Raw genomic sequence first — 14,749 nt, 5'->3', positions numbered from 1 at the left:
GTGCTCTCTGGTGCTATCTGGTGTTGCATTTTTATAACACATTCAAATCGCTGGTTTGGGTTGTTGTTTTTTACTAATGTAGCTGAGTCCTTTCTCACCGCGCTTTCATGGAAGTGTGTCCCTTTGGACTAAATAAGTATATATGAGATTGCAGCTTCAATCGTGGAATCAATGCAAGATACATGCTATGGAACTGTCAAGAGCTGGACCTGCCCATCTCACGTGCCATAATGGGCTCCCCTTCCTAGAACTGGCTCCTTCCTCTGTGCAGAGGGACCAAGCTATATAATCTTGCACTGACTAGTTCTGTAGCAGGAACATGGAAGTCCTGCTTGATATATAAAAAAATCCTTTGGGGGAAAGCATGCTCAGGGCACAGATCAGGAAAGCAATGGAAATCCAATCACCTTGGCTTTAGGCAAATCAGCCAAGCCAATGAATGCCTTGCTACCAAAAATAGCCAGTTCACACAATCAGGTAACAATCAATTATACAGTCAGCAGTCTCACAATATGCAAGTTTTCCTCTGCCAATGACTACTGCCAGCAAGTGAGGAAGCGACAATCAGATGGGGAAACGTTCCATTTAATGACAGCTCTATGCAAACAGCAACAATAGGGTTGCCAGACTCAATAGAGGACAGGACTTCTGTGCCTTTAATTGCCCTGCTCTCTTTTGAGTCTGGAAACCTTAAAGAGAAACCAGCAGACCCTTTGTTTAATTTCCAAGCAAAGGGTCTGCTGGTTTCTCTTTAAGGTTTCCAGACTCAAAAGAGAGCAGGGCAATTAAAGGCACAGAAGCCCTGTCCTCTACTGAGTCTGGCAACCCTAGCAACAAACGGAATCACTACAGAAATAATGGGGTCATGTGAACTGGCCTTTAGGTTTTGCCATCCACCCTCTTCTTCTATCTGTCACTGTGTGTAAATCAAGTCTTGAATGGTGCAATAAATGGAGAACTGTAAATGAAATCAGATCTAGCAGCCTTCTCCCTATAATGCAGGCATGTCAAACCTGCGGCCCTCCAGATGTTTTGGACTACAATTCCCATCTTCCCTAACCACTGGTCCTGCTAGCTAGGGATCATGGGAGTTGTAGGCCAAAACATCTGGAGGGCCGCAGGTTTGACATGCCTGCTATAATGGATCTCTTAAAGGCATAGCAGTCATGGGGTTTGACGATCCACTACAGATGTTGCGCTGTAACCATAATTTATCAGAAATAAAAGATGTTTAGGAAGCGGATCTTTGTCTTACCTGGTCATCACCAGTTTCCTCTACAAAAAATGCTTCTCCGTTGTCCCCTAATTTCATATGCAAATCCACAGGTTCTCCATTGATTTCTATGTCAACCTGGGGAGGGCAAACAACTTTTGAACAAACGTATAATTTCACTGCAGAGCACCGGAAAAGAGTTATCGCGTGAATGAACCATTCTCTTATATCTGTGAAAAGGGCTAATTCACATCATCCTACTTAACGTTTATGTAAGGTTTTTCAAGTGATGAAAGTACTTCACATTATCTCGCAATCCTTTACAGCAGCCCAGTAAGGGACATCACTGCTATTATCCCCATATTTCATAGGGGGGCAGGTGCTGAGAGGGAGAAAATAGAGCAGACACCCCCAAACTTCAGCCCTCCAGATGTTTTGGACTACAATTCCCATCTTCCCCGACTACTGGTCCTGTTAGCTTAGGGATCATGGGAGTTGTAGGCCAAAACATCTGGAGGGCCGCAGTTTGGGGATGCGTGAAATAGAGGTTTATCAAATGACATCTATCTAGCAAGTTCATAGCTAGGGTACAATTTGAAGCAGGTAACTTCTCAGGTGATCTTCATAGGCAACACCTCACAGTGGCATGTGCCTGATCTAACAAAAGTTAAGCATCAACCAGCTTCCTGGTCCCAGGTGCCACTGAGCTCCAAATAAGCAATTTTAAGTGGCATTTTCAACAGTGAAAGAGATAAGCTTAAGCCCACCGAATCCCTATTGAATCCATAAAAGTGCTTAAGGTGATACGTTGCCCATTGATAGCCTCAGTATTGTAAATAAACAGTGGCCTTCCCAGTGATAAAAGGCCTTATCCCTGCCCCTCCCAAAAAAAACCGAATCTGTGAGCAAACAACCCATCTGACACACAATTATTACCACCTCTCTGGGTTTTTGTTGTTTGGTGAAAGTGCTGAGGACACCAAATTCTAGTTCCCATGGTTCTTTTGCTCCAGCACATGCATCACAGATCTGCCCAGAGGGCCAAAGCAGACTTGCGCAATGACATTTGCCTGTGCTTTCCTTTTTACAATGGCAGCTGAGGGTGGAAACTTGAGACTGGGACTGCGGTGTGAGGAAGATTGGGGAGGAGGTTCTAACACTTCCTGATGAAAATGTCGTCCGTCCCTGTCGTCCGTCCCGCCCCCGTCAAAGCAACCATTTGCCCAGAAAGGAAGCTGCTATCCCAATCTGGATCAGGGACGCCACAGCTACAGATATATGCACTGCCTTGTCTCTGCATCTACATCTTAGTGTCTCCATGAGAAGGACTCAAACTCAGATGACTCACAAGTCACCATACTATGGGGAGGGGAGTGCTGAGCACCACCTTCTACATTACCTCAGCCTAATTGCATGGCTCTTCCATCATGCCTCAACTCTCCTACAGCTTCTCCTGATCCACAATCCTGCAGAAGTATGTCATATGTGCCCTTGAAGGGCTTCAGCCAACCCTCCTGGTGGGGTGGGGGAAGCCACTGGAAGACCAGACCTTGACTGGCCTTCTTAAGCTTTCAAATGACTCTGGGCCTTTGCTGAGACAGCATCTTCCAGAGCTCAGCCAGCAAGGCCCACTGGGAGCTGTTATGGGGCCTGAGCTGAAGTGGTTCTAGTAACCACTAACACACATCACTGTGCATGCAATGTGTCATCAAGTGTGGTCCTGAGAGCGCATAGGATTAAAACACCCCTGCCCCCAGTACAATATATTGTGTGTAGAGGGAGATTCTGACAAAAAACGAACAACATGTCAAGACATCTTCTGTCTCCCTACCACTTTTTCCTTCGAACGCAGAACTCCCATCTTTCCGAAGCGCACGTGGAAAGGCGAACAGTGGAGGTTCCCATCAGGCTGGCGGACAACGATGACATCTATGCACCCAGACAATGTGGCAGGATTTAATCCTTTATAGAGCTCCTTCACAGTCACAAAGACTTGGCCTGCTAACTGCCCAACGTAATTCATGGTTTGTGCCTGGAGAGGAAAATAGGACAGAGGGAAGCATCAGAATCTGGAAGAACACATGAAGACGATTTGGCAACTGCAGAAGATAAGCAACCAAAAATATTCTACAAAACAACCTAAGATTTCAGAGCTCTTTTCGTTCTAGTCACTGGAGGCTCTTGGGCCAAATCCTGCCCCCCTCTCCCATGAGGAGTACTGGTTAGCTTACTGGCTTCCCACAGGAACTGTGGAGTTTCCCTACCCAAAGTTTCTTGCAAGATCTGTTGGAGAATGGTGTCAGAGGCAAAAGCTTACAGTTTCCTCTCTCACCCCAAAGTTGCCCCAATGGACAGAGGAAGAAAACCCAATTGCCACAGATGACACTTCTTTTGTACTCCTCCTCTCTTGTCCCTGTGCTGGTTGAAAGCGCTGACTTCTGTGGCAATCAGATTTCCTCCAATTTTCCTGAGCCACACACCCCTCACCACCCTAGGCTTCACACCCTCCTTAAGTGTTTTCGCATGCCTCAAATGTATCCTGAAACCCTAGTCATGCTTCTTGCTTGCAGGCTAGAGAGTGTTGGGTGGAACTAGCCTACAAAAAAGGTAAGATTCGGTACTTGCTCTGTTTGCTTTCACCGGTAGCCTCACCTGCTCCTGGTCAAGTGGCCCCTAGAAAGTTGACCAGAAAATAATGTGGCCCTTGGTTTGTAGTCTACAATGTAACTTACTCCTAGGTAAGTGTGTACAGGATTTCAGCCTAAGACAGGCTCGCAGTTGATAGCACTGCACTTAGAATCAATCCAAGTCTACTGAACGGCCTTGACATTTCAGCATGTCGAGATATTTGGCAACGTAATGAACAACCTTTTAATGAGGGTGAAAGAGGAGAGCGCAAAATATGGTCTGAAGCTCAACATCAAAAAAACCAAGATCATGGGCTCCTTGATCACTGCAGATGGTGACAGCAGTCACGAAATTAAAACACGCCTGCTTCTTGGGAGAAAAGCAATGACAAACCTAGACAGCATCTTAAAAAGCAGAGACATCACCTTGCCTACAAAGGTCCATATAGTTAAAGCTATGGTTTTCCCAGTAGTGATGTATGGAAGTGAGAGCTGGACCATAAAGAAGGCTGATCGCCGAAGAATTGATGCTTTTGAATTATGATGCTGGAGGAGACTCTTGAGAGTCCCATGGACTGCAAGAAGATCAAACCTACCCATTCTTAAGGAAATCAGCCCTGAGTGCTCACTGGAAGGACAGATAGTGAAGCTGAGGCTCCAATACTTTGGCCACCTCATGAGAAGAGAAGAATCCTTGGAAAAGACCTTGATGTTGGGAAAGATGGAGGGCACTAGGAGAAGGGGACGACAGAGGACGAGATGGTTGGACAGTGTTCTCGAAGCTACGAACATGAGTTTGACCAAACTGCGGGAGGCAGTGCAAGACAGGAGTGCCTGGCGTGCTATGGTCCATGGGGTCACGAAGAGTCGGACACGACTAAACAACAATGAGCAATGGAAAGTTAAAAAGGCAACATCCACATTCCTCAAGAGATGCCCAGCAATGCCCCAGCATGGCATGAAGCTTCAAGCAGAGGAACATGAGCCAGTTAGTCCCAGATTCACATCTCACCACAACCATTAACTCACTTAAGTCTCTGGTTAAAACATTTAGGTAGCTCTAAGTAAATCCATGCGATTAGAGTGCAAGTCTTGAGAGACTTGGATCCAAATTTCTGCTCAGCCACAAAGTTCGCTGCAAGATCTCTGAGCAGTCTTTAAGTCCTAAAATAAACTACCTCCCAACAATGTTGTGAGGGAAACAAATATGAATACCATCCAGTGGAAGAAAAGGTGAGCTACAAATGCATTGTTAAACGAAGGACCCCTCAGCCTTTCGGCTCCCCAACTGCAGAGTGAGGGTCACTGTAGTAGCCCACCTGTTAGGTTGAGATGATTTTGTTATTAGCTAAAAATATTTTTCACCCACGCTTCATCGCAGTGCGATACCAGGGTAGGGTAGAACACAATATAAACTGAAACCAGCAAACGTCATCGTAAAATAGATTAGAAGGGAGCACATGAAATAACAACGGAAACAGCAGTCATGATAATTATCAAAATCTGGCTGGGAACCCTACCCCCACCACACAAAACACAAAAGCACAGCTCTGCCAATACCTATGACACAGCAGGTTGGGATAGCAGAAATGTTTTGCTATTGCTTTAAAAAAAAACCTGACAAGAGTCATTTACAAAATTAGCTTTCTCCTAATGGTTATAAAATAGATGCACGAGAATCCCAGCCAAATGTTAATTCTGTACATTCATTCATTTCATTCATTCCATATATCAGGGTGGCATGCAACAAATATGAATAACATCAACAAGAGTATCCATGAAAACTTCATGAGAAACATCAATAAAACATCAGTGAAATACTGATTGGTTGAAGAGAGAATGTTCATAAAGCGAAGGCCTGTTGAAACAACGCAAGTCTTCAAAAGATGCCTGAAAGGGAGGAGTGGTTCCTGCCAAACCTCTACCAGCAAGGAGTTCCACAGAGCACACAAAGGCTGCCACACTAAAGGCTCAATCCATGGTAAATGCCAGCCAAGTGTCAGGGGTGCTGGGAACAGGGAATTCTGAGTGCTGAAACTGCATTTGCAGCTTGCTGAAGTACGCATTAGCTCTCAGTGAAATATTCACGTCCCCAGGAACGTTCCCCAATTCCTAAGGAATGGTCTGCACGACACATTTTGTTCTGATTGATCCTAGAAAGCCTGCCTGCTGGTAACTCAAGAGCAGGAGTGCTAATAATAAACTAAACCAACTCAGTAAAATATAGAGCTACTTCTATTCTGTCAGCCTGCAACCTACATTTCTATCTGGGGTTTCCCTTTAAATTTCCAGCCAAAATAAAGTACTTCTTCACACAATGCATAAACTGCTCTGTAAAATCAGGTAGGGATGTTTCAGGCCATCACCTGAAAGAAGCTGTGCATGGAAAAGTTTCTTGCAACTTGAGGACTTTTCTTACACATGGGCGTTTGCCACGAAAACGATACTCAGAAGCAGTTCAGGCTCCCAAATGAATGTTTGCAGAGACAAGTTGGTCTCCGTTTCTCGTTCACATTTTTTCATATTTTCAATACTTGGGAAAAGGGGGTGAGAATCAGTCCTTAACAGTAGCATCTTCTCCCTGTACTGTATGCTACTGAGCCAGTGACCAGTAATACATTCCTAGGATCCCTTCCACACACCTGTGAACATATATCCTGATGTTTTTTACACAAAGTGCATGGGGAGATTATACCTCCTTGGTTGTTTATTGAGCATTCATTCTCTGGTTTGTTTGCAGGGGTAATGGTATTGTTGCACCAAGCAATTGGTTTCCAGCTCATTTTCCGGTCACTTTCCTTACTACAGAAATGGGGTGGAGGGGAAGCAGGTTTGTTGTGAAAGGATGCCAACTCTGCTTCAGTTGTGCAACCTGAATTTGCTGGTAAGTTGCTGAATTCTCACCCACAAAATATCAACTGTCTGGAAGTGACATACCATATTTTTCCATGTATAAGACACTCCCACGTATAAGAGGCCCCCAATTTTTTTTAACCCAGAATTAAGAAATTAAGTTGTTTAGCTTTGGGGGGGGGGGGAGGTCACTTCCACCAATCGCTCACCCGCCTGCCCACCACTGCCAATCGCATACCTCACCGCAGCCACCAATTGTCTGCCCGCTCGCCGCCACCAACAGCCCACCTGCCCACTTGCCGAAGCAGCCAATCGCCGCAGCTGCAGCCAATCATCAGCAGGCCTTGCCGCAGCCACCAATCACCCGCCCAATCGCCGCTGCGAATCTCCTGCTTGCTGCTGCCATTAATTGCAACCCCCCCCCCACTGCATTCACTATCTGTGTATAAGACGACACCCAATTTTTGCCTTTTTTTTTTTTTTTAGCAAAAAGCATCGACTTATACACGGAAAAATACAGTAGATTAGCCTGTCCTTATCTCTTGCTCTGGTAAGCGGTCATGGCACAATAGAACATCACATGCTTTCTTTCTATGCAGATTAAAAACCCGGGCTCCATCCCCAGCATGTGAAAATATGGCTCTCGGGGAGCAGGGCTAGCAAACAAAAAACTATGGACAGCCAGTGGCAGTTAAAATAATAATAATGAGCAAGACAGACCACTGGCCTGATTTAGTTATAAAAACAACGTCACACTTTAGCAGATAAAATGTGAAAGTTCTAATGTGAGAAGGCCAGCAATAAGTCTGAAAATGGATGAAAATGGATACTCTGAAATTCTGCAGAATAAGTTTATTTGAGCATGTTTATAGAACCAAATGTGGCCCACAAACCATGTATTGCAACCAGTGTCTGGAAAACCCTGATTTCGCAGCCACGGTTTGGTAAAGTATGGAGCTTATAAAAATTCATGGTGGGCTACGGTGTATTGCTTGGTAGATCACAATGAAGCTTTTTGGGGAGGGGAATATTATTTTTTGTTAATAAGAACAGTAAACAGGAGCAGACATGAGGGAGTAGGGCTGTAGGTCAAAATAAGATGTTTAAAAAATAGATACAACGTGGGGGGGGGGGGGGGCTAATCAGGAAGGAAAGAGTTCTCCAGTCATTAACACGTGGATCACAAGTTGTGCAGACCTGCTCTCAAAGGACTTGGCAACCCACTTTTGCCTGGTACTTTTGACAGCATGCCTGCAACCTTGGCTCCCTTAACATTCTCCCTTTCACTGTGTGGCTGAGTCACACAGAATTCTCCTAAATGTAAGGGCAGTCACATCAATGGTTACAGATGCCCCAACATACATAGCAAAACCCAGTCAGAATGAAAGAGCAAAATAATAATATCCTTAACTCTGCGCTAGTTCGTGACCACCACTCTCTCCTTCTTGGGTTTTCTTTCCACAAAATCAATGTTGCTTGCATTATTAAACACAAACTCCTCTACAATTCTTCTGAATTGTGTTTATCCCGTATGCTTTTCTTTGCCAATAAAGCTGATTAAGCATGAATCTATCCACAATTCAGAAAGCCATGCAGAAGGGAAGGAAATGTTTCATTCTGAACATTCCCTGGGTGAGTATTTTCAAAATGATGATTAAATGCTGCACATGCCTTGACAGAATCCACCATAATAGCTGCTTCGTTCCAACTCACAGTGTTCACAAAATATGTTTAGAAAAGGTTTAGACCCGATATACAACAACGTAAATTTGTGAGCATTGTTATCAAAAGTGATGAACAAGATAATGCACGTAGCTTGATACATTTTAGAGCAGCAGTTTCCAGTGAGAAAATTAGACCCCACTGAAAGAACCATACTGTTCTCTTCCTCTTTTTGTAATTTATAAAAGTGACACAATATGGTTTTTGAGCTCTTCTCAATGGTTTGTTCTGCCCTCTTCACTCAAGACTTTAGGATAAAAATCACCAGGTAACAGATAACAAGATCAACCTACAGAAATGAACTGATATTGTTTCATTTAATATTTACAAGATCAATTGAGGTCTGCCTTTTAGCCTCCCCAAAGCAGCTTAAATCATAAGTCTAAAACATAATAAGTAAAGCTACAAAATGAACAATGAACTAAAAAATATATCCAGAGCCACCTAAAGTACAATTCCACAAAAGGGACCAGAAAAGCTTTAGAGAATCCAAAACAGGAACTTTGCAAAACAGAAAAATATTTACCAGTCGCCGAAAAGCCAATAAGGAGGGGGCCAACCAGGCTTCCTGGGTAAAGGAGTTCTGTAATCTGGGTGCCACAACCAAAAAGATTCTGTCACGCATTATCATCCAGTTGAACCTCTGATGGCAGTGGAAAACAGATCAAGGCTTTTGAGGAATAGTGCAGTGGGCGGGCAAGCTCATGTCATGAGAAGGCAGTCCTTCGAAGACGTCATCCAAAGAACTTCTATGCTATGTAGGCTGGTTACATGGGACATGGGGAACTGCATTATGTCTGGTCAGGCTATTTGTCCATGTTTTCTGACTGGAACTGGCTCTCCATAGCCTCAGTCAGCGGTCTTTCCCACTATTTGCTAACCAGATCCTTTTAACTGGAGATGGCAGGAATAAAACTTAGGACTTTCTGTTTGCTTCGGATACTGCCACTGAGATACATTTTTGTTGTTGTTGTTTAGTCGTCTAGTCGTGTCCGACTCTTCGTGACCCCATGGACCATAGCACGCCAGGCACTCCTGTCTTGCACTGCCTCCCACAGTTTGGTCAGACTCATGTTGGTAGCTTCGAGAACACTGTCCAACCATCTCGTCCTCTGCCGTCTCCTCCTTGTGCCCTCAATCTTTCCCAACATCAGGGTCTTTTCCAGGGAGTCTTCTCTTCTCATGAGGTGGCCAAAGTATTGGAGCCTCAGCTTCAGGATCTGTCCTTCCAGTGAGCACTCAGGGATAAGAATGGATAGGTTTGATCTTCTCGCAGTCCATGGGACTCTCAAGAGATGAATGCCCCCCTAAATACACACACAATATGACAGTGCTGTGTAAAGCATCTTTCCACACCATTACATGGCAGGAAACCTGATTTTATTACACAGGTTCGGTTCAGGCGGAGAGCTGGACCATGGTTTGTCAATAAGCCTCAGGCACACACAGACACTCTTCTCACACATTCTGATTTAAATTATTCCTATTTGGTACAAACCATAGTTTGCCATTACACATGATCCACGAAACCATGGTTTGCAGCCCTGGCTTGGCTAGTAAACTTACAAGCCAAATTCAGATGTCAGAATAAACACAATTTGTGTCAAAGAGGAAGCAGCTAATTGAAGCATAGCATGGAAGTGCTTTTACTATTCCGACATGCAGAAATACTGAGGACAGGCAGAAAAGCAGAAGACCGGGGAATCATTTTCCTAAAGCTGCTTTTGTTTCCTAAAGCAAACTGGATGCTCCTCAATTTACAAGAAAGGGTAATAAATCTTGAAATTGCCACTGTCTCCTCACTTTGAACGAACTGTTTCAGTTATCAAAGAGAGCTGACATCTCCATGGGGGAACAACAGCAATTCTTAAAAGAAAGAAAGATATATATTTTTTCACTGAGACGTTATTAGTCTGTTTATTTTCCAGTGGTTAAATAAGGGGTGTGTCTGGAATTTAGAAATACAATCATAGATAATGTGACAAATAAAAAGCACTTTGTTTTCAGGCGCCCTTTCCATAGAACAAAACAGAATAGAAAGAGCATACCTAAACATGTGGAGAACTTGCATAATTCATGGGACCCACCAGTAGGGACCCTATGCAAGATCCCACCACCCCTCATAACCTAGTCCCATTTTCATGCCCAATTCTTCCTCACAAATGGCATCTACTTTCTTAACTGTGGGAGGGAGTGTTTCATTCTGATGGCTTAAAAAAAGAGAGACAAAAGTCAATACCAAAGGAAAAAGATACTTTTCCAGCAAAGGATGTCCCCCAGGAGGAAAGCTCAGCACCTGCGATCACAAATTATTCACGCCTGAAATTAATTTCTATCTTATTTCTAAGCATGCCTTGGCCCTGTGTAGGATGATGTGCCACAAGCCTTAACACTGCTGATAAAATAAGCCCAGTTAGGCATCTGAAAGAACTTTGTAAAGATCCCAGATTACTTCTGCACAGTTCCATTTCTAAAGCCAAAACATGTATCAAACAAGAATACCGTTTCCCAATGTGATAAAAACAACCTTTAAAGCATGTATGGGCATGGTTGAAATTACAAACATTTCCAAAATCCACTAATGGTCCCAAGTGCTTCCAAAAGAGCTCTTTGTGCATTGTTTAGTCATATTTGAGTGCACAAAGAAGGCCACTCCAAACCCACAAAAATTGGTTAAATAAATACACTTGGAATGGAAAACAGGAGCACAGTCCATCAAGGACAGTTCCCCAATTCTTTTCTTTAAAAGGCTTTTGTAGTAGTGATTCTTTCTGAATTCTGCCCTGCTGGATCTCCAATGAGAAACTCTATTTACAGTAAAAATCAAAACACAGGATTTTTTTTAAAAAAAAAAAACAGAGTTCACAGCATTCCAGATTGACCAATACCATTATTCCGATGTCAACAACTCTCTCAGCTATGTTAGCTTGCAGGACAGTAACTAACAATCCAGTAAACTTTGAACCTTATGTCCCCCAGTCTAACCACAGACTCTCAACAGGATATAACAGTTGCCATTAACTTGCCCCATTGGTTCCACTGGAACTTGTCTCTAAAATACAGAAAAAGCATCCCTATTTCAATTTTCATTGACAATTTATTATGTGTGTACCATCCAATTAATGTGGTTTAATTTATTTCAATATAAACAAATGAATTAAAACATAGGATCTGAAAAGGGTATCTTATCCCCGTTTGTTTGTTTTTCCCCTCAGTGAGAAGCAAATGATTTATTCAGGAAACGGTAATGTTTTAAAAATTAAATTATCTCCAGGTTCTACATGAATTTTCCCAAAAGAAAAAAAAGGGGGGTTTCCAATCAAAGGTAAGCACTTAAAAAAACAACCACGTCCCACTGATTTCAACAGTTAAATTACCGGTGTGTGCTTTCCAAATGAAGTCAGTGGGACAACTTTAGGTGGATCATGCCGAAATATTTTAGTTGACTTTATACTAGAACTGTTGGGAACAATCCCTCACCTAAGGGCTAAAGAGTCTTTGATTACATCCCTTTCGGTAATACTGATAAACAAGTGTGTGTGTGTATGTATGTGTATGTCTGCGAAATATGAAGTCTCTCTACTGACATTTGAAGCCAAACAAAATGTATTTAAAAGCAGTGCTTTTTTTCTTAAAAAAATGTTTAGGGGTACTACTCTCATTTTCCTACTCATATTGAAATACTGCCCCTCAATGAGGCCAAACTTAGAGTCACAAAATGTTTCTGGGTATGCGTACCCCTGAGTACCCCAACAAAAAAAGCACTGTTTAAAAGTAAATACCATAGGAGTGGATATATAGATCGGAGGTTCAAAACCCACACATAACATTGGGCTTATCAACACTGTCTAAGCACATCTATATCAGACAATTGTGCAATAAAACAGAATATGCGCTAGCAAAGATAAAAAGGAGACCAAAACTAAAAATCCTGTGGCAGTACAACACACGCTTTTAGCCAGGTTTCACAGATCAACAACAATTGCTACAAAACCTGATTTTAAACTTCAAAACGGTCACGCAACTCTCCATTCCCGAGGCCAAAAGAGCCTGTCTTTTTACACCAAGGCAGCAGTTTAGTAAACAGGAAGACAAGGGACGGAGTGTCTGAATTCACATTTAACCCTTTTCTTCTTGCCAACGAGGCTCCGGAGAGGCCTAAAATCTATGCCAGGCCTGCAAATCTTTTTGCCGCTTGCCACCATAGGCATGCTCAAAGGGATACTCGTATCTTTCTCCCCCCCCCCCCGTCTTGCATCAGAGCCTTTTGCCGCCACATATCCCTCGATAAATGCATCTTAAGTCATCAACCCAGAGAATCAGGGGAAAGGCCACTTCACCCACTGCGGCTATTTTAGGATGCGAGCTCTTGTTAAAATGCAGATTAATATCCAATACATATGTGGCGGAGAGCTTTGGTCCTCCTGGAGGACAAACATGTACTTTTTCCAGAAGGAAGACAAAAAGCAAGGCACCATGAGACAAAGGGGCACTTGTCCCCAAGCTTAAACATTGCAACCATCTTAAGCAAAACACCGTGCAGGTAAAAATCCAGTAGCCTGCAGAATTGTCATAATAGTACTATTTCCATCAATACTTATCCCATCTCCTTAACTTCCCCCCCCCGCCTGCCCCCCACATCCTTCATCGGCTTTATACCTGTCTTTGCACCGTCTGTCAACCGTGAGAAACATCAGCAACTTTCCCCAAGAGAGGCAGAGAGACAGCTGCTTGCTTGACCCTGCTCTTCTCCTCCACAGCAATGAAGGGCTTCGGATGAGGCTACTGGCAGGTCAGGCGCCGGCCAGAGGCTTGGTTTGTATGCAAACAGGCTGCTGCAGGGATGTCAATTCATCCCACGGAGGCAGCCTGGTAACCGCCCTGTAGGAGGGACCTCGAGAAGGGAGGCAGGAAGGGGGTTTTTAAGGAGAATTCAGGCCATCCGCCGCAACAGCTGTGGTTATGGTTACCCAATGCTAGAGCTACCGGAAGCATCTTCCTATATTTGCCCCACTTCTGACCCCACTCCAGCATAGCTGCCAAGTTATCCCTTTTTTTAAGGGATTTTCCCTTATGCTGAATAGGCTTCCTCGCGAGAAAGGAAAAACTTGGCAGCTATGCTCCAGCTATATCTTGCAACGTGTACATAAGAGTTTGCTGCAAGCCACAGACCACAACAGGCAGGCCCAACCTAGCATGGTAAATTCATGGGGATTCTTGACAGGCAAGCACTGAGACAGTGGCAAAAAACCGTCTGTCGCTTGTGAAATTGCCCCAAAATGCAGGTGGGTGGTTACCCTAATAAAATGGACGCAGCAAGCTTTGCGAGAGTCAAAACCAGAGGTTCTGGGTTGCAAACTGAAACCAACAAGCTGGGTTTTGGTCATTAAACAAAACTGCGAGTGTCTTGCGTCTGTCATGACGGTTTCGGTTCCTGTAAGAACGGTCGTTTGCGGGTTTTGTTTTATTTATTTTTCAATTCGTACAAATTGAAATAGAGCCAAAGAGAGAGAGAGAGATTGGTCTCATCCACATAAGGATCACTATGTCTCAGTTGCCTTTCTCAGGGGTCATGCATATGCTTAAATTGCCGGAAGTGGTCTTGTGAATGATTTGACACTTTGCCATGTGGCAGATATTTGCCATGTGTCAGATATTCACAAAATATAGTTCAGCACGCACAAGTGTTAAGGGGCATGTCATCTTCAACTCTTTAAAATGCTTGAGCACTTCTTAAATAGCACATTTGGTCAGCAGACTGGAGAGAAGGGGAAGAGCAGTTCTTATGGGAAATTACCAGCAGACGGTTCAATTAGAACTCTTCCATGTTGTCTCTCTAGTCTCCAGTTCTAATTAGATGCCACCAGTAAAGAAAAGAAAAGGCCATTCTAACTGAATGCCACCATTCAAAAAATGGAGGATTCAGGGGTTGTGGGATGAGAACTCAGGGCCTTGGAAAGATGGGTCCAGGGAGAAAAAGGATGGGCATATGCATGCAGTACAAAGTTTTATTGAGATGTGATTTCGAGAAATTGATTGGCTTGCCTTCTGTGAAGTGGGTTAGAACAGAACAGAACACTGTGGGTTCAAAGAAAGTGGCTTTTTTACTGCCTTTTACTAAGGCTCATTAGCGTTTTGACCTCTTGTGGTCGAAAATACTGTGGTTCTTCTCGATTTATAGAACTGAAAATGTGTGTGGTTCTTCTCGATTTGTAGAACCACCGAGAACCACAAATCACTTTCCTAAAGTTCTAAAATTAATATTCGTGCGCGAAATTTAGAGGCATAAAATTCTTTGCATACTGCTTCTGATAACAATTTTTATTTTAAGGAT

The 14,749-nt window shown here is 43.5% G+C and overlaps 1 protein-coding gene across 4 annotated transcripts in view; it reads right to left on the bottom strand.

Annotated features, from left to right (window-relative positions):
* Positions 1-14,749, bottom strand: part of LPIN1 (lipin 1) — an 81,467-nt gene that overhangs the window by 32,966 nt on the left and 33,752 nt on the right. For 2 of the 4 annotated variants that reach the window (XM_035109831.3, XM_088665738.1), the window contains exons 1-3: positions 13,075-13,238; positions 3,045-3,245; positions 1,256-1,351 (exon numbers count right to left, since the gene is read on the bottom strand). In XM_035109831.3, coding sequence (XP_034965722.2) covers positions 1,256-1,351; positions 3,045-3,236 — 288 coding nt within the window. In that variant the 5' untranslated portion in view covers positions 3,237-3,245; positions 13,075-13,238. Of the gene's footprint in view, positions 1-1,255; positions 1,352-3,044; positions 3,246-13,074; positions 13,239-14,749 lie in introns of those variants that run through there. The other 2 variants (XM_035109829.3, XM_035109830.3) reach the window with 1 other exon arrangement.

The sequence above is a fragment of the Zootoca vivipara genome, chromosome 3 (assembly GCF_965207765.1).
Source record: "Zootoca vivipara chromosome 3, rZooViv2.hap1.1, whole genome shotgun sequence".
NCBI classification, from domain to species: domain Eukaryota; kingdom Metazoa; phylum Chordata; class Lepidosauria; order Squamata; family Lacertidae; genus Zootoca; species Zootoca vivipara.
This window is presented reverse-complemented; position numbering and strand designations above follow the sequence as displayed.